The sequence below is a fragment of the Anas acuta genome, chromosome 1 (genome assembly GCF_963932015.1).
Source record: "Anas acuta chromosome 1, bAnaAcu1.1, whole genome shotgun sequence".
NCBI lineage: Eukaryota > Metazoa > Chordata > Aves > Anseriformes > Anatidae > Anas > Anas acuta.
This window is the reverse complement of record NC_088979.1, coordinates 142,190,567-142,210,478: the sequence shown is the minus strand read 5'-3', so window position 1 is coordinate 142,210,478 and position 19,912 is coordinate 142,190,567. Positions and strand designations below refer to the sequence as shown.

The following is a 19,912-nucleotide window of genomic DNA, read 5'->3' as shown; positions in this document are numbered from 1 at the left end:
TTTTCCATGTGGTTGGGCAGAGGTCTGGGAGAAGTGAAAGCTCTGTCCACCTGGCCTCTTTGGCAGTGGGGCGGAGGGCACTGCCTGGACACAGCAGAAGGCAGATGCTAGTGAAGGAAGTGCCACAAGACCCCAAATGACAGCTCACCAGAGGCAAAAGACTGGGGGAAATAAAAAAAAATCAAATTAAAAAAAAATAATCCTCGGCTTACTGCTGACTGCAGAATGGATGACCCACCAGCTCTGCCTGCAGAGGCTGCTAGTTGGTGATGGCTTGAGTAGCACGCATGTCTAGGGAATAAATGGGATCCTTCAGCAACAGTTCAGTACACTGTGTGGGCACTGCAAGCCTAATGTAAGACTACCAATGGCTTCAGATCAAAGCCTGAAGTAACTGTGAGCTTGGGTTAGATGTAAATATACAGCCAAAGAGAGAATTATTTCAATAACTCACTGCCAGCCTTCTGATCTATCTAGTTGCCTACAGCTGATCCTTCTGTTTTTTCAGCTGTATCAATGGCATGACTTTCAAGGACAGGCAGCTTAAGAAAAACAACCAGGGGAAGAAAAAAGATCTTAGATTTTATTTGTTCTTGATTTAATGGTATATTACATTTTGACATAATAGGGTAATATAGAGAGCTATAATGTGTCAGGTTAAATATACATTGCGCAAGTGTTTTCTTCACTCTGTACATCTATATTAGGGCAATATCACAATGCTTAAGATTATATCAGTATTTCTTCCGTACAGCTTAGTCTAATATTGCTGCCCTAGCTACAGCAATCACTCTCCATACTGAGGCTGTGATACGTGCCATGAAATCGATGCAGTGTTGGTGTAGCCACAATGGGCTGAAGTTACAAGTGAGCTGAAGTTTGTGAAGAGAGGCAGCTGCTTGTATGAGGCCAGTTTGGTGTTGTAATTGGAATATATGGACACATTTCTAAACACATAAGCCTTTATTCTGACTGAGAGCGGGCGGTGTTGCTGCCGTTTTAGATCTGGGAAAGGGTGTGTGTGCCTCAAAGCTTGGCTTTTTCCAGCTGTGGAATTGCTCATATGATGTACAGAAGATCTTTCTTTCTCTCCACCACATTGAATATAATTATTGTTTTGAAATAGAAGGGGTAAGCTAGAACTGAATGGCAAATGAAGTACTGTGTGTCCAGTTTTCTTTCTTTTGGCTGTAGGTAATGGGCTGTGCCCCTCCAGGGGGGCCAGCAGGGTCTCTTGGGCTCCACGGAAGGAGACTGCTCATGAAGCCCAGCGTTCTTGGGAAGGCTTTGGAGACCTGAGGACAAGGGGAAGGCCAGGATCTGTGGGATGGCACTGCAAGCTGCTGCCTGGGGAGGGAGCAGGGAGCAGCCCAGCAGGCCTCCTGGCTGCGTGGAGGCTGCAGGCCCTGCTGCCAAGCCCACAAGTGGGGATGTGCCCTCAGCACACTGTGGGATGGGGGGGGAGATGCATACAAAATGTGTGTGGCCTTTGTCTAGTCACAAAATCTTCTCTGTGGCTAAAACTCGCAACAAAATTTGTCTCTCTTGAATTGAAAAGCCTTTTATTTTGAGGGGAAGCGTTCACAAAAAGGCCCAGGCAGGTTCTCCTGAAAGATCTGTCTGAGGTGAATCCAGACACATCTGTGTTTGCTGCTTTTGTCATTGGTGCTTTGCCTGTTAAACACCTACTGATTCCTGGGGATTTTCTCTCATCCGGCATCCAATTCCTCTTGCACCAATGTCACCCTTAATTTTCTTCTGTTTTCTCTTACCTAAAAGGCTCAGCTTTGGAGCAGCCTCCTTCCCCACAGGAGTATCCCTGTCAATGCTCTTTAGAGTCCACGAAAATAAAGTGCTCTGGCTGCTGCTGGTTAGCTAAAGGCATTTCTCTGCATTTACTCACTGTGTTTCTGACTGTTTTCCTGGGCTTTCTCATTTATTGTCTCTCAGAGTTAAAAGAAAGAAGCGTTGCTCTGTTTTCATGCGCTACACTTGGCTTTCTCCTTGCTTCAATATCAATTAAAATGGCATTTCTTGGGTAGCTTGAGCTGAAAGATTACCAAAGTTATTTCAAAATTGGTGAAAAACTCTTGTATCCAGTTTGAAATGTGCTCTTAATTAGGCCTAAAAACTTCATACTAGATCTGTTAGTACCATTTTCTCTTCTTGATGAATGACTGTCCCAGCTTGGTTCTGGAATACATCTCATCCCTTACCCCTGCTGCACTTGGAAGAGGACTGCTGAGGTTAAAACATCTGAGTCATTTACCCGTAGTGCTATCAAACCCTGGGACATATTTTATTCTCTTGCTGTACTTTTGGAAAACAGCACGGACTACACAGCATCACAGTCTCTCTTATATATCGTAGTGGTCTGGTTGATAGTGGGGTGATGAAGAGTTTTGGGAGATGTTCATTTCTTTCTCTATGTTGCTGTTGCAGAGATGATAGTTAAGCACAGTGTTGAAGGCAAACTCTATTTTGTTCTTAATCTGGGTAAAATGACACTTTGTTGGTTTGTAAATTGCCGGTCTTTTTTTGGTCTTTTTTTTTTTTTTTTTTTAGTTGTCCCAGACTGTTTGTGGAGATGGCTTGAAAGCCAGGTGAATGGTACATGCAGTATTCTTAATGCAGGGGTGAGTGTCAACCCCCACGTCCTAGTGTTTCACTAGAAATTTCTTCTCTAACATATTTGCCACTTCCAAGGTGCTGTTGCTTCTCAGTCTAATTGTGATTTCTGTTTTCTTTCTCTAGCCCTGCTGGAAAGCAATAACCTGCTTTGAATGCCAACACTTAACTCTTGTGAGCTCTTGTAAGTGATGGCTGTGCTCTAAGGGAATTGCAATAGCACGGGAACTGATACGGCCTCTGTCTTCTCACCCATCCCCATTATAGAAAATTGGGTAACAAACCATTTAAGCCTTATTGTCCATTTAATTCTGAGGCACTGTACAGTATGATGAAAAGATCACCAGTGCAAAGTACTGCTGCACCAGGGGACTCTGCTGTGCTTGCAGTGGCCATCGTGTGAACACTGCCGCAAACGGGGCTGATTTTCTTTTTACTGTTGCAGGTTTTTCTTTAATCTTTGAGCTGTTTCCACGTAGAACTTCAGCCGCTGTTGCCACTGATGCAGCTGCACCGTTTTTGGAGTACAGATGCTCATTTTCCTGGCACACAATAGACGCATCTGTGGCAATTATGAGATCTCACTGTGCACTGAAATCATGCATTAGTTTACATAAAGTTTGTCATATGTGTCACACGAATCTAAAAGGAAAGGAAGATCATAGGAAACTTAATCTATTCTTGTATGTTAGATAAAATCATATAAATCTGCATGTGAGCCTTCCTCTGTAAAAACTGTGGGGGTTTTATGAGGTGTGGGATGCTCTGAGAGTTTCCATTGTGTTACTTGCTATAACAAATTACCATTATTATTCTGTGCATTTCTATTTCATAACGTGTTGTGTTTTTTGTTAGTCTGTTCAAAATAATAAAACAGATTAAACTAAACTAGAGCTGCCCAGGGATAATGATCAAGTCTATAAAAAAAAGAAACTCTCCAATTAGGGTTTACAGTATTATTAAATCATGAGAGACCTTAAAAAAAAGGTTGAATGAGTCTTTGTGTGTACAAGTGGATAACAAGCACTACATTAGAGCCCAAGGGTGCTGGTGGTTATGTTTAACTGGCTTTGAATTGGGATGTGTGGTGAACTCTTGCTCTTCTGGCTTGGGCCCCTCTGGTTCCAGGTCTGTGAGGTTGGAGTTGCTGAACCCCAGTCGATTTCCAGGCCCTTTGTGCGGTGAATTGCCTACCCAGGGGGAGGTGTCATTGCCTGACATCTCCCGGGTGGGTGTCCTTGTCTGGAAAGTAGCACGGTGTGCAGACTGCTCCATGGGCCTGCACCAACCTGTGGCTGGGGAAGTCCATGCGGCACCTTGTCCTAGAGTGGAGGAAGGGAGAAGCTGCCATAGATAGTGAAGCAAACTACGCCAAGACCAAGGACCGTGTGCACTACACTCTTCCTGCAAAACAAAAATTAAGGGATTTCCTTGTTAGGGCACATACCTCTTCTTCTGGTATACCTCCTGCTCCAGCATGCAGTTTGGCAGTACTCTGCCTTGGGTGTGACACTAAACCACATGTGCTGCCACACTCGGCCACAAGGGCTGGTGTTGGGACCAGGGTCTGTGCTTGAAGACATGTTAGTATGGTCTGCTCCCCTTCAGGGGGGTGTGAGCAATGCTGGGGCTTCTGTACTGATTTTTTTGCTTGGTGGTGGCTTAAATACTTGATGATGTCATCTGGTATCTTTGGCGTACATGTTTTTCTCCTTTCCTCTGTGCCTTTTGAAGGTCTTTGCATTTGAACTGCCATTCACCACTTCTCAGGAGGTTTAGTGCACTCTTCGCCTTCAGGGACTCTTCCAGCAGAGATGTTGAGACAGTGCCAAACTCTTCTTCCATGAGTGGTTCATGAGGAGCTCCCCTGAGGAAAGATCTTGTCTGACATGGTGTCTCCCCTTCCTAGCGTCTCCATTCCTTGGAGTGAGTTCACTTGCTTTATTAGGCCCTATATCCTTGCAATATGATTTGCAAATATCTTTCTGGTCAGACAGAAGCAGTCAGTTCAAAAAGTTTGGCCAGCCCATCTGGACTCCTAGCTATGTGTTCTACCAAGTCTGTCATCTTCCAGCCCATAGAATCATTAAGGTTGGAAAAGACCTCCAGGATCATCTGGCCCAACCATCCCCCTACCACCAACATCACCCACTAACCCATGTCCCCAGGCACCACGTCCAACCTTTCATTGAACACTCCCAGGGATGGTGACTCCACCACCTCCCTGGGCAACCCATCCCAGTGCCTGACTGCTTTTCCTGAGGAGAAATGTCTCCTCATTTCCAGCCTGAACCTCCCGTGGTGCAACTTGAGGCCATTCCCTCTAGTCCTGTCACTAGTTACCTGCAAGAAGAGGCTGAAAGTTAGGAATGATTGTAATACTGGTGAGTTTGGGGCTGGCAGCTTAAAAACATGAAATTCCCCATTTGTGGGGCAGTTTAGATATGGAAACATAAGGACTTCCCTCATCCTATACTAGAGTATAGTTATTGCCTGCCAGAGCTTCTGTTCATAAATGTTGTATTGGAGAAACAGTATTTATTACTTAATTTTGAGATTCTTACTTGTGTTTTAGTTTCTTTGTTTGCTGGGCTACGTACTGTGTATGGTTACTGCAAGACTCTGTGATAATGCTGATGCCAGTAAACAAAGAGAAGAATGAATCTCTGCAAAGGTATTAAAGTTTAAAAAGTGCTAAGGCTTTTTTTTCTTCTTCCCGTTAACCCATTCCTTCCTAACCCATTCACCCGCCCAGGAATTGCTCTGCAGTAGAGCAAATTTGCCTTTCTGTAGTTGGCTGCCTTTTTTCCCCATGGGTGGAAGGAATCCTGTGCTGGGGAGCTTTGCAGAGTTCTTGTGACTTGTGATTAGAGCTATGTGGAGCCCCAGATTTACTCATTTATTTGACGTGCAATAAATTTAGCCACTGCTAACGCTTCAAAATCGTTCTACTGGGATTGTTTCAGGACAAAAGACTGTTTCCTTTATTGTCATGTGGCCTAATTTTTTATGACAAAGAGCTTTGCAGCAAAAACACGGGTGCGAATATAGCACCTGCATGCAACTGTGTTTAATGTTTATGGACCACCAAAGATGGTATTCAAAACATACACAGAGGCATGCTTGCACTCAGATTCTGCTGTTTAATGGAAGGCTTATCTTAATAGCATGGTGCTGTTATGCTTGTGTTTTGTTCTGCCTTTTTTTTTTCTTAACACTATTTAAAGAATACACAGGGAAATACCCAAGCAGTGAGGCTGATGCTTATACATAGCTGTTTTCAGTAACTTAGACCAAGTAATACTCACTTACAAGCCTTTTTGACTTGATGTTCACCCCAAGAAGGGGTGTGAAGAGCATGCCCTGCCTTTAGGAGAGGTGACCTGATGGGGAGGCAGGATCTGTCCCTGTGAGGTTCGCCTCCCTTGCCTTGCTTTGCAGGATGAGAAGTCATCAGACATGATTCATGTAGACCGTGAAAGATTTTTCAAGAGTGCTGTCAGATGTTGTGTTTTTAGTGATTGGTCCTCACATCTCAGACAAATAAATAAACGGGAATCTCACATTTGGTATATGGCTTGTCTGTGTTGCCTGATAATCTGAACCTGAGTGCTTGTCTCCACTCTCCTCACCTGCCCTCATCTGCTCTGGCAACCTGATTTCTGGAGAAAGTACAATTTGACATTTTTTCGGGTGGCGCCGTGCTCCATCAGGCTGATTTACAGCCAGAAGTGATTCATTTGTCTGAAGAACTGGTCCTGCAGGTGGTCCCTGCCATCGTGCACATCTGCAGGTGCCTCTGAGAGGGAATGCTGTTTGGGCTGCTGCTTCGACTTCTTCTGGGCAGGGCGGCCTCTGCTGCCCCTTGTTCCATGCTGAGTGCTGGAAACAAGATTCAGGCTCGGGGGTTCCTGCGGCTGCAGCATATTTACAGCTGAATCTCTGTCTGGGTGTGTGTTACTGCCATTTGTGGTGCTTTTTTGTTTTGTGCAAGTGGAAACGAGGGAAAGTGATGTGTGCTGCAGCTCTGCAGTGGCTTGCAGGAGAGATGGGGAAAAAATGCCCCAGCAGCTCAGCTCTTCACGTACACTTGAATTATGCAGACTGATGTTGTGTCACAAAGTAGTTGTATCAACCTGTACTCAAAGGGACAGGTCAAGTCATGACAAAATCCCACTTTTCCCAGACTCTGGGGGTTTCAGCTATTGCCTCGATAAATGTTGCACTGGAAACAGAGGAGTAATGCACAAAGAAGACTCCAGGTCTGTTAAAGTAGGCTTGACCTGGCAGACGTGGCCCAGGACAGATAGCACGCTGTTACTTATGAGTAAGGAATGTAGAGAGTATTTATAAAAAGCATATGTTGCCTGGCCCTCGCAGACGTACCCCACCTCCTCTGTCTTACAAAAAAACGAAGGTGTTTGCACGATAGCAACAACTCGGTGGCATTGCTGTTGAATCATGTATGTCACGGGAAGCCTGGTGGCTGTTAGCAACAGGAAGGATTGTTTTCCCCTTAGCCTGTTTACAGCTACATGCTAAATATTTAGGTTGATTCATGGTTTCACTGGGTGCCTTCTCTGCCTTTTTTTTTTTTTTTTTTTAATATCCTTAACGTTAATACTTCCAAATTCCATGTTCATTTATACAACCCTCACCACATACAGACGCCAGATGTGTATGTGCATGTATACGAGTGTGTATATAAATAAGTCCAAATGTACAGATACAGTTAGTTCTAAAGAGAATCAAGTTATCTTCAACTGCACGTAAAGTGAAGCCTGTCAGCAGCTGTTAAGCAAGACGGCTGTAAAAAAAAAAAGTGACAAGAAAAATACATCAATACATGATGTCAAACAAATGTCATAACAGCTTGTTATATATTTTGTTTATGAGACAAAAATAACGAACCCTCGTTGTCATTAGATGAGTTAACTTATCTTTAACTTCAATGTCTTTGTAGAAGTGATGCTGACTAGTAGAGCAGCCTCTTAGCCCAGTCCCAATGTCAGTAAAGCATTTAAATAAATGCTATGCCTCCAGTACGCAAAAGCATTTTGAAAGTGAGGTGGCAATGAATGTTCCTCTAGCACCAGGCTGATGCTCCAGCTCCTGCCGACTCCTTGCCCTGGGTGTTCCCAAGCAAAAGCTTCTGTCCCATAGCAGAAAATCACCACCTTTATTGTAAAGCTGCCACGTGGCTGAGAAGCACGTGAAGAGCCGACAGGGGAATAGGACAAGTGCTGCACTTCTGATGTTGGACCGTCTTAGTTGCTGCTAGGGAAGCACATCTATTGTTTCACTGAGGCAGACCTGACCTAATGCTAGGGAACAAGCCTCTCCCATCTCCGTGTCGTTAGGCTTGCAAAATTCAACCACATATTTTAGAAGGAAAACTAAGGAAGTGGTTTCTCTTTAATCAAATAAACTAGAGGTTCAGAGCAATTTTCACTAATTAGCTTAATAGCACTTGCATTAGAAGACTGCAAATCAGGCAAAAAGAACAATTTTTTAGAGCATTTGAAGGATGTCCTGCTACTACAAGGCCACTCCAGTCAAGTTATGGCTCTTTTTTTTTCTTTCTTTTCTTTACAGGTTAAACATATTACTGGCTGGTATGAACCCCTTCTATTTCCACGCGGTGAATGTAATTTTACACTGTCTAGTGACTCTTGTGCTGATGTATACTTGCGACAAAGCTGTGTTCAAGGACTGTCGACTTGCTTTTGTCACAGCGCTGTTCTTTGCTGTGCATCCCATTCACACCGAGGCTGTAAGTATGTGACACAAAATGACACAGAAGCTAAAAATAAATGCACGCTTTCTTTCTTTCTTTTCCTTTAAAGAAACCTTTGAGTCACACAGAGTGTGGTGGTTGTGATATTTGCTTTGGAAGATCAAAGGTAAGAATATGCTATAGTTAAAAAATAATAATAATAAAAAAAGAGGTGCAGGAGTCCTTAAGAAAGCCATGTATTCAGACTTGCCATCTTCCTGCTCCTGTGCTAAATTCTAAGTGACGGTCGTAGGCAGCGGTGCCAGCAGCAAATGGACAGTCATTCACTCGATGAAAATGTCGGGTCTTCTGAAACCCAAGAAATCAGTGAGGCCGCCGTCTCCTGCTGGGACATTGTTCCATGCCTTCACTCGTCTCCTGTAGCCATCAATTTAAGGGAGAAGAAGTGAAGGGAGCATTAGCGTGTATTCTGGACAAGATCACTCATTCGGATAGAGGCAATGTGACCTACAGATTAATTTTTACTGCTTGCAGTTAAACCTAAGAATATCATCCTCAGAAAAACGTCTTAGCTTAATAAATGCCATGGTAAGTTTACAGAGCAACAGCTCATCCTGCACTTTTTCCTGTTTGTTCTACGAAAGCGTTTAAAGACTTAGTCATTCTACAACTGCAGTCTGTTAGCGTGGGGAGTTACTTCTCCTGTGGATAAAACAAGTCTTGCTGTCTTTGAAAAGGAGATGCAATGTGTAGCTGCCCGTGCTTAAAAAGAGAAGTGCACTTGTTAGCTGAGATACCATTGACATCACGGACTTGTAACGAGCCTTTGTAAATTAGTGAGTGAAACAGCTGCCATGGCTGAGAACTTTTGAGGAGAGATTACCTTAATAACAAAAAGCCACGAGCTTTACAGTTACTCCCTGTGCTGTGTCGTGTGAACTAATCAGCTAGGCACCTTTTGATAATACAGCTTTGTAGTGCAGGGGAGGTTTTAGAAGAGGCCCTCTTTGAATTTTTTTTCGTGGGGGTCAGAACTTAAAAAGGTTAAAATAAATGCCAGAGCACTGAATATAGCTTAATTGTGTAATTGCAAAAGAGGCAAAATTTCAAAGGGCCTTTAATTTGCTTTATGTTCAATTTTAGATCTTTATGAAATGGAATGTTGAAATATTTTATAAAAAGAATGTTTATAAGTTCTTCAGTAAGTTCTTACAGAAAGATTTTGTTAATAGATATGTGGAAAAACTTGTATAAATTCAGATTATTCAAAGAGGATAAATTACATACCACTGTATTACTTTTTCTTGATAAAGTTTATTCAAATGTTAATTTTTAACTGACTCCTATATAAAAAGTCTCCTCCACAGAGTTGTTCTTTGATTAGTCCTTTTCTTTACGAACCTCAATTCTGGGACTTTGATGTGTTTCTCGTTCAAGTCTTATTACCCAAAATCAAAACAGATTACTAAAACCAGTGTTTTTCTATGCAACTTTAACAATATTTTAAAAAGAACTTAAAGGATGATTTGTCTGTTGGATTACTCACTTGTTTTGGCAAGTGGGAAATGCAGCAGACAAAACTGAGTATATCCTACACTAACCAAGGAGCATTTTGGTGTGATGAGGAAGGATAACAACGATATAAAAGCTTAAAATAGTAGCAGTTAGCCTGGATCGTTGAAGCGGTCAGTGAATGTGCGTGCCTTTTTATGTATCTGCTTTTACATCTGTACATCTCTTTTCTTTTTTAGGTAACAGGTATAGTAGGCAGAGCGGATGTCCTAGCCTGTCTACTCTTTCTGTTGGCTTTTCTCTCCTATAATAGGTATGGATCCTTGGTGTCTGTTGTTATGATATGAGGGGATACTCTGGTTTGGGGAGAAAATCCATTGGGTTCTGGCTATTACTGGTAAAGGTGCTTCCTCCAGCACAGTGCTCTGGTCCCTGCTGCAGCTGCAGTGCCAAATAAGTGAGGCTTATTAAAATCTGTAAGCTTAAACAGAGAACTTGGCATTTAAGATGCCCTCTTCCATTGACATTACCAACTGACCATACACCAGAGGGGTGTTTGTAGAGCTAGACCTGAAATGACAAAGAATTGCTTTCAGCTGAAGGCAAATTGTCTCTTTGGGGAGAAAAATCCAGTCTGTGAGAGTTCCGGGTCATGTCCTGACCATTAGTTGTGCTTTTCAGATGAAAACTTAGCACTCTTTGAGGGTCTGTATCCTAAAACTGTAACCGAACAAGCACAGATAAGAAACAGCTTTACTTGGATAGTGTTTCTGCCCTTTCACATTGCTGTTTCATTTATGAACAGCACTGTGCCATCGTGATCCTGTGGAAAAGCTGCTTGTGTCCCTCTTGGGATGTTTGCTACAAATCTATAGCACTGTTTTCATCTGAAGGTTTCAAAGGTGTAAAACTGGAAGTGATCCTATAGGAAGTTTGTTTGATTTTTGTTTCTTACCTTTTGCCCTCTTTTACTTCTTTGCCCTACCTTTTACTTCCTCTGACTGTTTTAAGTCTACTTTGTCTTTCTGCTTGTCTCTTTTTCTTCTGCGGCTCAAGTTCCTGGTGTACCTCTCACTAGTTGTGTTTTCCTTTCTGTCTTAGTGTCTAAACCTTTCTTCATTTATCAGCAAACAGTGTAGACAGTTCACTCGACTTACTACCAAGATCTTAAATCAAGAAGTACCTCAATATTTGTGTGAATGTACTACATTTGAAAATAAAAGTTAAAAATATGTTTGTCAAATCTCTTTTTCAGGAGTGTGGATCAGCTTTATGTTGGGGAACATTTCCCTCCCACTGCCTCCCCATTCTTTTTGCTGCTTAGTTTATTCCTTGGGACGTGTGCAATGCTGGTGAAAGAAACTGGAGTCACCGTGTTTGGTGTGTGCTTGGTTTATGACTTCTTTTCCCTCTCCTGCAATGCCCTCAAACTGTAAGTAATTGCTATGCTTGCTGTGCTTTCCAAGTGTTGCTGCCTGTATGTACAGAATATATAACACTGTACATAGCACGGTGGGAGATGGTCTTGCCCTGCTGAGTTAGGAGGCACACATCTGACTGATTAGGAAGGCAGCAAGATTACATTCTGGTTTTGTTCTTTGTTACTCTCTAGCTGCCTGTTAAACTTTTGCTGGGTATATGGACTGGATGTGAAGATCTGATCTCTAAAATGTTCAGTTCAGTCTGTCAAGACTATTTTATTTTTTTTGCATGGGAGCTCAGATTGAAGCATCAACATCTTAAAATTTCTCTACCTTAACTCCTTCCACTAGCAGCATCTGCATGATTATTCAGTCATAATGTCATGCTTGTAGAAATATGTTATGACACTTAATAGTAAAATCAGGTTTGATCCTTCCTGTCCTTACAAAACGAAAAAAGAAGGAAAATATCCAGCCAGTTCTGAAATGTTTGGAATAATTAGCAGCTCTGAGCAGATACTGGAGAAGAGTCAAATCCTTTGAAGATGGTATCCCTCACCCTCTTAGCTTCACAATAACTATGCAGTTCTGCACTTTCATTAAAAGGCAGAAGTCTTTCAGTTGATAGAAGCTGTTTTATATGCATTTCTGTCCCATACCACCCCTGGGACAGATTTGTCAATAAGTGAGCGAATGTAATGGCTTGCTGCCACTGATGATGGCAGATCTTGCTCCTGCCATCATTTCCCATGTTCCTACCTGCGTTGTCCCCTGGGCTCTGGAGCCTGTCCCACCCCTGCAGGAGCTAGTCTGCCTAGGCTGTAGGAAAGGACACTGAGTTCGTGTTCTTGCAGCAGTGAATTAAATCAGCTCCCAGCAGGGTTTGGGGAGTTGGCTGGGAATTTCTCCTGTTTTCAGCCAATGAGTAAGTCATAGTGGTGCCACTGGTGGGCAGGTAGCCAGCAAGGAGCTTTCTGGGGGCTGACAGCCTGCACACTGCTCATAACGCTTGCATTTGCAGGCTGCTGGTCGGCGTTCCAGGAGCTGCCTGGCTGTAGATGACACAAATGTTCATTAACCTTGGGAAAATCTGGGTCCCCTCTTCCCCCACTCCCCGCAATCTGCCCCTTCCCTTAGTTTTACTTCCCAGTGGCCTCTCTATGTTTTTCCTGTGCTTCAGTGGCACCCAGTTGCCCAGATCTGGCAGCTTGCAGCTCTGTAGCCCAGGCGTGCTGCATTTTAATATTTGTTCTAGTTGTATGCATTGTGCACTTTTCTATCTGTTTGTGGCACTCAGGGTTTTATGACTGCATATGAATTTTTTTAAGGGGAAGCAGAAAACCAGCAGCCTCCTATGTGCTGCTGAAACTCATCTCCTCCTGCTCCTTCCTCCAACCTGTACAGATCTGATTTCTGTTTAAAAAGAGGCAGAGCACCAGTCATTTCCTGCAACAAAACAATGAGGATTGTAGCATATTTTTCTCACAGGGCTTCCCACCACACCAGAGAAGAGTTTCACATGGGTGTGCTTGGCTGCTGTTGCTCTTGGTGTTGTCCCCTAGTTCTAGTTAGGAACCAATAAGTCCTGTCCTCCCAGATCATATAGACTTTGTATTTTAGATTAAATAAAATGTCATCTGTTGCATGTTGTGCTGTTAACATAACGTTCAACCTTTTGGTAAGTAAACATGGGAGGAAAAAATCCCTTAAAAGCCTTTTCTTATCTTTCCCATTCCCCCTTCTTCTCCACGCCCCCCTGCTTTCGTGTTTGTCGCCTGATCAGGAGAAATGGGGGGATCCACCAGAGACCTGGCCGGCCGTGCGTGGCTTCGACCCCTGCCTCGCCGCCGGTCCCTGCGGCCAGCCGGGAGAACGGGAAGCATCGCTTCGCTCACAGGGGCGCCTGGAGCTCGTGCCACCCCACCTCGCCCGAGGAGCAGCGCAGCGGTGGCCTTCCTGTGCCCAGCAAAGCCATCTGGGCCATTCGGAGGTACTGACGGCCACCCGGCCCTCTGCTGCACAGCTCGTCCTGTCTTACCCTGTCAGCCCTGTTTTAGTGCTGAGTATCTCTAAGCACACATCTGCGGGTATAATTTCTACATGCGTGTATGCAGGCACATCGATACGGTGGGTGTGCATATTTATGTGTGCATATGAAAGGAGAGGTGATGCCCGCTCCTGCTTTATGCCTGAGAGTTTGCACGTGATGGTGAGAGCTGGGCTCAGGCAGCAGCAGAGTGATTTTTCCTGCTGGCGTTCCAGCAGTTCTCAACCTGCTCATTGTGCATCTCGTTTGGGAAGGAAGGACTCTCCCGTAACTGAAGGCCTGATGTGGTGCCAGGGCTCTGTGGCCTTGTTCATTTCGAACAGCACTGAGTTGCGAGGAGTGTTTAAGAGGGAAATAGTCAGCTCTGGGTCATGGATCTGCGCCAGGATGTTGGGTTTTCTTGCTTTTAACCTTGACCTTTGAATAGTCTCCCAGCCCTTGCCTGCCAGCTTGTGCTCGGCCTGGTGATGGGCTTCCTTGTCTCCTTGGGCTCTGCAGGGAGAAACAGAGAAGCACTTTGGAAGTGTTTCTGAAATCCAGTGAGGATTTTTCCCACGTCTCTCCCTCTCTCTGGAGGAAGCTGCCTTTTCTCTGTTTGTTTTACTGGACTGTTCCTCTTCAGTTAAGTTCACGACTTTGAGGCTCATGGTGGGGGTGGGAGAGGGAAAGAAGGGAAGGGCAGTCAGCTCTTCTGTCACCGAGATGCTCCCACTGTCTTGTCCAAGTTGCCTTCAAGTATTCTGCATTATTGAAATTCAGAAGAAACCCTGAGCTGTAGAGAGGTGTGGCACTTGTGTTTTCTGGAAGGAGGACTAACCTCTTGCTGTCATGCTGAGGGGTGCTGGTTTCTGCTGGTTATCTCAGCTGCAGCCATCCCGGTGAGCAAACAGCAGGTTTTAGCATCAGCACGCTGCATTACTGCTGATTTTTGTTTTTAGCTACCAAATAGCCACAGCATCATTTTCTTTGGAGACCTATAATAATGAATCGCCCCACACCACCTATTTCTTGCGGAAAGTGCTGTGTTCCTTGATTAGATCAGAAATATCTGCTGCAGTTCCTTGTTCGTTTCATCTTCCTGCTGCATCAGTATGTATGATATACAGGCTGGTACATGAAATCCATACCTTCTCACATCACAGAATCTGTTTGCTCTATATTTAGTCGCAATGGCTCAGCCCACTCGAGAGCTTCTACGGTGCAGACTGATGGGCCTGGTGTTTAGTCTGATGGGTCTGACTTGTGCGCGGCTGTTTTTTTTGGCCTTGTTTTTAACAAAGAGAAGAGTGGGTTTGGCTGCGGTGCCTCCGTGTGTGGGAACCCGTGACAGAAGAATGACGAGGAAGTTGAGACTTTTCCGAGTGGCTTAGTGCCAGCTGCTCCCCTACCCGGACTCTGCTGCCAGTCGGGAACTGCTTCTAAAGTGTTATTTTTTTTAAAATTTTCTTTCTTTTTTATTTTTTTGAATTTGTTTCTTCTATATCCCCAAATGAGTAGAAGAGTTAGATAAGCACAGATGACCCCTGTTCATTCTGATATGCCAGGCCAGAATGGGCTGTCCAAGTGCCTCTTGTACCATCTTGCCCCTAAAGTTTAGTACCTGGCGGGGAAGAGTAATCTGAGCACAGGCAGTGGTGCAGCTGCTCTTCCTGACCTTTCTTCTTTCCCTATTTCTTTAAATGCTTTCGTTCTCTTTGTATTTGCTCCTCATTTTCACAGACAGATACTACATTGGAGGGTACCCATGTAAGAAATACCTCCTGTCTTCCTCCATCATCTTGTGCTTTGTTTCTTGTGCCCCTCTTTCTTTCTTCCCTCCTGTTGCTCCTTCCCCTGAGCTTTGCTTTATACTTTTTCCAGACACTTTCCTCCTGTCCTTCTTTTTAGGACCGTCCCTTTCTTACACCAGGGAAAGGCCTCAGGTCTTCTGGCCTTTTCAGGGGGGTGTCAGAGGCTGTGTTGCAGAGACGGTGCACGTGGGGTGGCTTCAGAGGGAACTTTTTGATGCTGCCAGCTGGCATTTGCTTTTCGGCAGCTGCCTCTTCAAATGTTGTAAAGGATTTCATGGCAAATAGAGCTCTGCATGTACATAGCTGCTTTCTTTTTCAAAAGGGGCTCACGTGGCATAAGCCTCTCAGCTCCTCTTTTCAAGTGACAGCGTGCAACGTGCTTGTGACGACCCGTTGTGTGACAGCTCGCTGGGGGTGCCCAGAGTGGAGCTGGCTTGAACCCTGTAGCTGAAAGGAAAGCTTGCTGTGACACACTCGTGTGGTGACTGGGCCTGTCAGCTCTGGGGGAAAGCCTGGGATGGGTTAAGGGATCCCACTGCTCTGTCAGGATTTTCCCCTAATGTTTGTATACACACAGCATCCAGGCAAGATCTTCCTGGCTCTCATACCTTACAGCAATGAGGGTTGCTTTGCTCTTGGCATTCCTCTTCCCAAAGTAATCATGGTTTTGATACCTCTGAAGGCACTATTAGGTCAGATAATATCCTCCTGGTGGAGAGGGGTTGTATTCACGGAATGACAGCCTCACAGAGCCTGGGCAATCTGACCAGTGCCAGCTTGTCTAACGTCAAAGTTTACTAGACGCTGCAGGATTTGTCCCTTAAATAGCTCAAACAGATACAGCATTTTCAAGAGATCTTCTCAAGTATTAACCACAGGGAGCGTGCTTGCAGATGTGTGGAACTGTAAGTTTAAATGTGTTGCAGCACAGTGACTCAAAATGACATCCACGTCACCTGGGAGGCTGGGGACCACCACCAAATCATGACTGTGGTCCTCCCCTTCATTCCATTTACTGCTTCTGTCACAGGACAGATTAAAATAGCTTAAATACTTTCTGTGTGCCGTCTTTCCCTAGTGCTATTGGCATATGATATGATGTGAAGTAGGAAGCAGGCAAAGCAATTGCTCTATCAAAATACAATCCATCTCCTTAGAAAAATAAATCCTTAATATTGACAAAAAAAAGGTAAGAGGAAAAAAATAGAAATTGCTGTCAAATATATAAAATTAATTACACAGTTTCTCCTCTGTAATTGATGTTTCTCTGACTTGTGTAGGTCAGCAAAAGGGAAGGGAAAAGATTTAAAAACGCTGAAGTTGGAGGCTGATTGGGCACATTCAGGTAGCTTCAGGTACCTTCCCAAGTGCACCAGGCTGCTAGTTGGAAACTCTTCATTCAAATAAAATAGTTGTGCGCTGCTTGATCTGTACCTCTAGATACTTGTAGTGTGATCAATTAGGTTTCTAGTTAATAATAATTTACTATGTACCATTCTACTAAAGCGAACTGAAAAATACAGGAAAACATAATGGAGGAGTTAAGGGAATCATTCTGATTAGTAGGAACTGGAGCTAGTTATGGAAATTCCTGGTGCAGAGAGGTTTCTGTTCTTCGTTACCACGTGCTCTTATCTTTGGCTACCCAGTGAGTGTGCGGGTTGCAGTCCTGAGTGCATTCACAAGTAAGGAATGAGTTAGCCTGGATGAAGCTGCAGGATTTATCACCACGATTTATTACAGTTCTTGGGGATGCTGGCATGTACTGCTGAAGTGAGGTAGCTAGGATCTCTTACAAGTTTGATCAGCATCCCTGAGTTTTAAGACCCGAAAGAGGTTAGTGACCGTATACGCCCTCCAGTATGATGCAAATGGAGAATGGAAGAGAGGAACTTTCACATCAACCTTCACTTCTGTTTGGGATGAAGCCAGAGCTTCAGTGCTTTTACTATGGTAGTGCAGTATAGGATCACAGGGTAGTTTGGATTGGAAGAGACCATAAAGCCCACCCAGTTCCACCCCCTGCCATGGGCAGGGACACCTCCCACCAGCCCAGGCTGCCCAAAGCCCCATCCTGCCTGGCCTTGAGCACCTCCAGGGATGGGGCAGACACAGCGTCTCTGGGCAGCCTGTGCCAGTGCCTCGCTGCCCTCATTGAGAAGAGTTTCTTCCTCATGTCTGATATAAATCTACCATCTTTTAGTTTAAAACCGAGAGCGGAGTCTTATTATTGAGAGATATAGAATCATAGAATCATAGAATATCCTGAGTTGGAAGGGACCCTTAAGGATCATCAAGTCCAACTCTTGACACCGCACAGGTCTACCCAAAAGTTCAGACCATGTGACTAAGTGCACAGTCCAATCTCTTCTTAAATTCAGACAGGCTCGGTGCAGTGACCACTTCCCTGGGGAGCCTGTTCCAGTGTGCAACCACCCTCTCTATCAGTGCCAATACCTCATTGCACACCATAGTGATACGCTGTTTGATCCCTGAAGATATTTAACAAGAACAGTAAGTGTAAAGCAACAAGTTGTCGTAATTCCTTGTGCAGGTTGTGTGCATAGTTGATCATTCACTTTTTCTTGATTTGCTGAACCCACTGTTAAATGAAAATTGTGATTTTTCATAATTTTTGATTATTTTTCCTTACAAAGCCGTATATCGTTACAATCATGTCACGTCATACATGCCTCACACTCATCATTGCTAAGTGCTGTGTAACCCATGACCTCCCCCTCATAACACTTAGTAACCCTGATGGTTTTGAGCTTTCTAAATGAGTCTGTAGTGGGACCACAGTCGAAGCTTCAGGCGTTCTTGGAAAACAAAACTGCTCAGTAAGTTGCATGCTTTTGAAACAGGAACCTCTGTTTATCTTTGCTCATCTAGAAACTGATCTTTAGTGATTTAGCTGGGGAGGCTCTTCCCTTGGAATTGACAATAGACCAGTTTGAATGTGTCTGTTTTCTGTGTACCCTAGCCATTGCAGTAGTTTATTCTTTGTGCGTGTTTCTTCTTACTTGCTTGCCAAGTGACAGACTGAGAGAAGAAGCAGGTGTACTTGGAGCTGTGCCCAGCATTGTCAATTTAAATCTCTGCAGACGTGCAAAAGAGATCGAGGGAGCTCACTACATGTTAGCACTGTGGGATCCACGCAGAAAACCCATTGATCCAAAATTCGGTTAAATTCATGAGGTTGTAGCAGGGATAAATGTGATCTGATGACTAAACCGGCAGCAACGTTGTTTCCTTTTGCAGTAGCAGGGGAAGGGAAATGGAAACGCTCTGCAGAACGTGGTGCATTCCAGAGATGTCTGCGCTGGCCCAACGATTGATATACTACGAGGAAAAGTATGTTGAGGTCATAACGTATCTTCCCCGTGTCCCAGCGCAGCGTGCACGGCCCGTGTTTGAGCTGAACCAGATGCTGTTCACCAACACGAAGGAATGGAGGGAGAGGTGGGGGAAGAAGTGCTGATACATGTGACCTGCAACTGGGTAGAAATTGAATGATTTTGATTCAGCTTTTCCTCCCTAAGTGCTAAAGGGACTTCTTTTTCTAATTCTTGTGTAGCAGTGTTTTTTTATATATATATTTTTAAACAAACTAATTTGGCAGTGTAGCACATTTTCTGCTTTAACATGAAATTTCTGTTCAAAAACCAGAAGTGTCAGCTGTGTTTCTAATGCTTTCCCTTGCAACACAGTGTAATGCTTCCTGGATCCATAACTGTTATAGGCAGAATAGTGTCGTGGGTTTCTTAGATACAGGATTTCATTCATGTAAACTAAGATTTTCTTGAATTTGTCAGAGGGAGATTTATAGCAAGGCATTGCTCAGAATATGAAATTGTCTGGGTAATAGAAGTGCTACGAAGATTTCTTAGAACTTTCTTAAACTTCAGGAAGCCATTCTTTGTTGCATTCATGTATCCTGAAGGTGGTTGCGTTCATATCTAAAGCCCGACAGAAAATAATACCTCTGACAAAAAAATAATACCTCTGACAAAACACTAAGGTCTGACAATTATTTATTTTCATCAGGTGAACATACAGCAAAAGAAAAGCCTAGATACTTGACACGGCCTGACTTTGCAAATATCAAAGCAATAGTTGGTAGAGGAATTCAAGGACGGTGGCCTGGTTTAGGATTCAGTCTGTGGTGAAAAAGGTCTGGGAGTCTAGCAGTCAGAATGATTTTATTCTTTAAGAAAGCTCATTCTGCTTTCCTAGACCTAGACCTCTAGTAACCTGGAGCATTACACCTAGACTTTTCTCTTCCTTCCTCTCTCATTGATGATCTCCTGAGGGCTGTGAGCCTTTGATAAGAAAGGAGCAATCTCATAGTCTGTGACGTTCTGGGCAAAGTTTGGTGTTAGACTGTCTCTGCGTGAAAGGAGAGAAAACTAAGTACTGAATGGTTGCTGGCTGTACATTGATTTTTTTGGGGGGAACTGCAGTTTAAAATTGAACAGAATATGATGATCCAGTTTTGCCCTAAAAGACAAGTAGGACCCTGAGTCCCAAGACCTGAGAAGGCACAGCATGTACTGAAAGAGAACAGATTAGATAAGCGTCATCGTTATCTTGGTAGCTGTGGGATGCTTCTTGTATGTGTTGCAGGCTTTTTTTAGTTGTAGCAGGTTTGCTAAGGCTCTGCCATTCTCTCTTTTTAGTAAGCTTAAGTTATGAATGAAGTTCAGCCCCCTTTGGGGAGCTGTATTGCAGAGGTGGATTTGGCCAGCGGTTTACTTTTCTCTGAACTAATTTCTTC

The 19,912-nt window shown here is 43.9% G+C and overlaps 1 protein-coding gene across 2 annotated transcripts in view; it reads left to right on the top strand.

Moving 5' to 3' along the window:
• TMTC1 (transmembrane O-mannosyltransferase targeting cadherins 1) overlaps positions 1–19,912 on the top strand; it is a 147,647-nt gene that overhangs the window by 3,635 nt on the left and 124,100 nt on the right. For both annotated transcript variants that reach the window (XM_068661808.1, XM_068661816.1), the window contains exons 2-5: positions 8,224–8,401; positions 10,117–10,190; positions 11,133–11,309; positions 13,082–13,288. In XM_068661808.1, the coding sequence (XP_068517909.1) occupies positions 8,224–8,401; positions 10,117–10,190; positions 11,133–11,309; positions 13,082–13,288 (636 nt within the window). The remainder of the gene's footprint in view (positions 1–8,223; positions 8,402–10,116; positions 10,191–11,132; positions 11,310–13,081; positions 13,289–19,912) is intronic.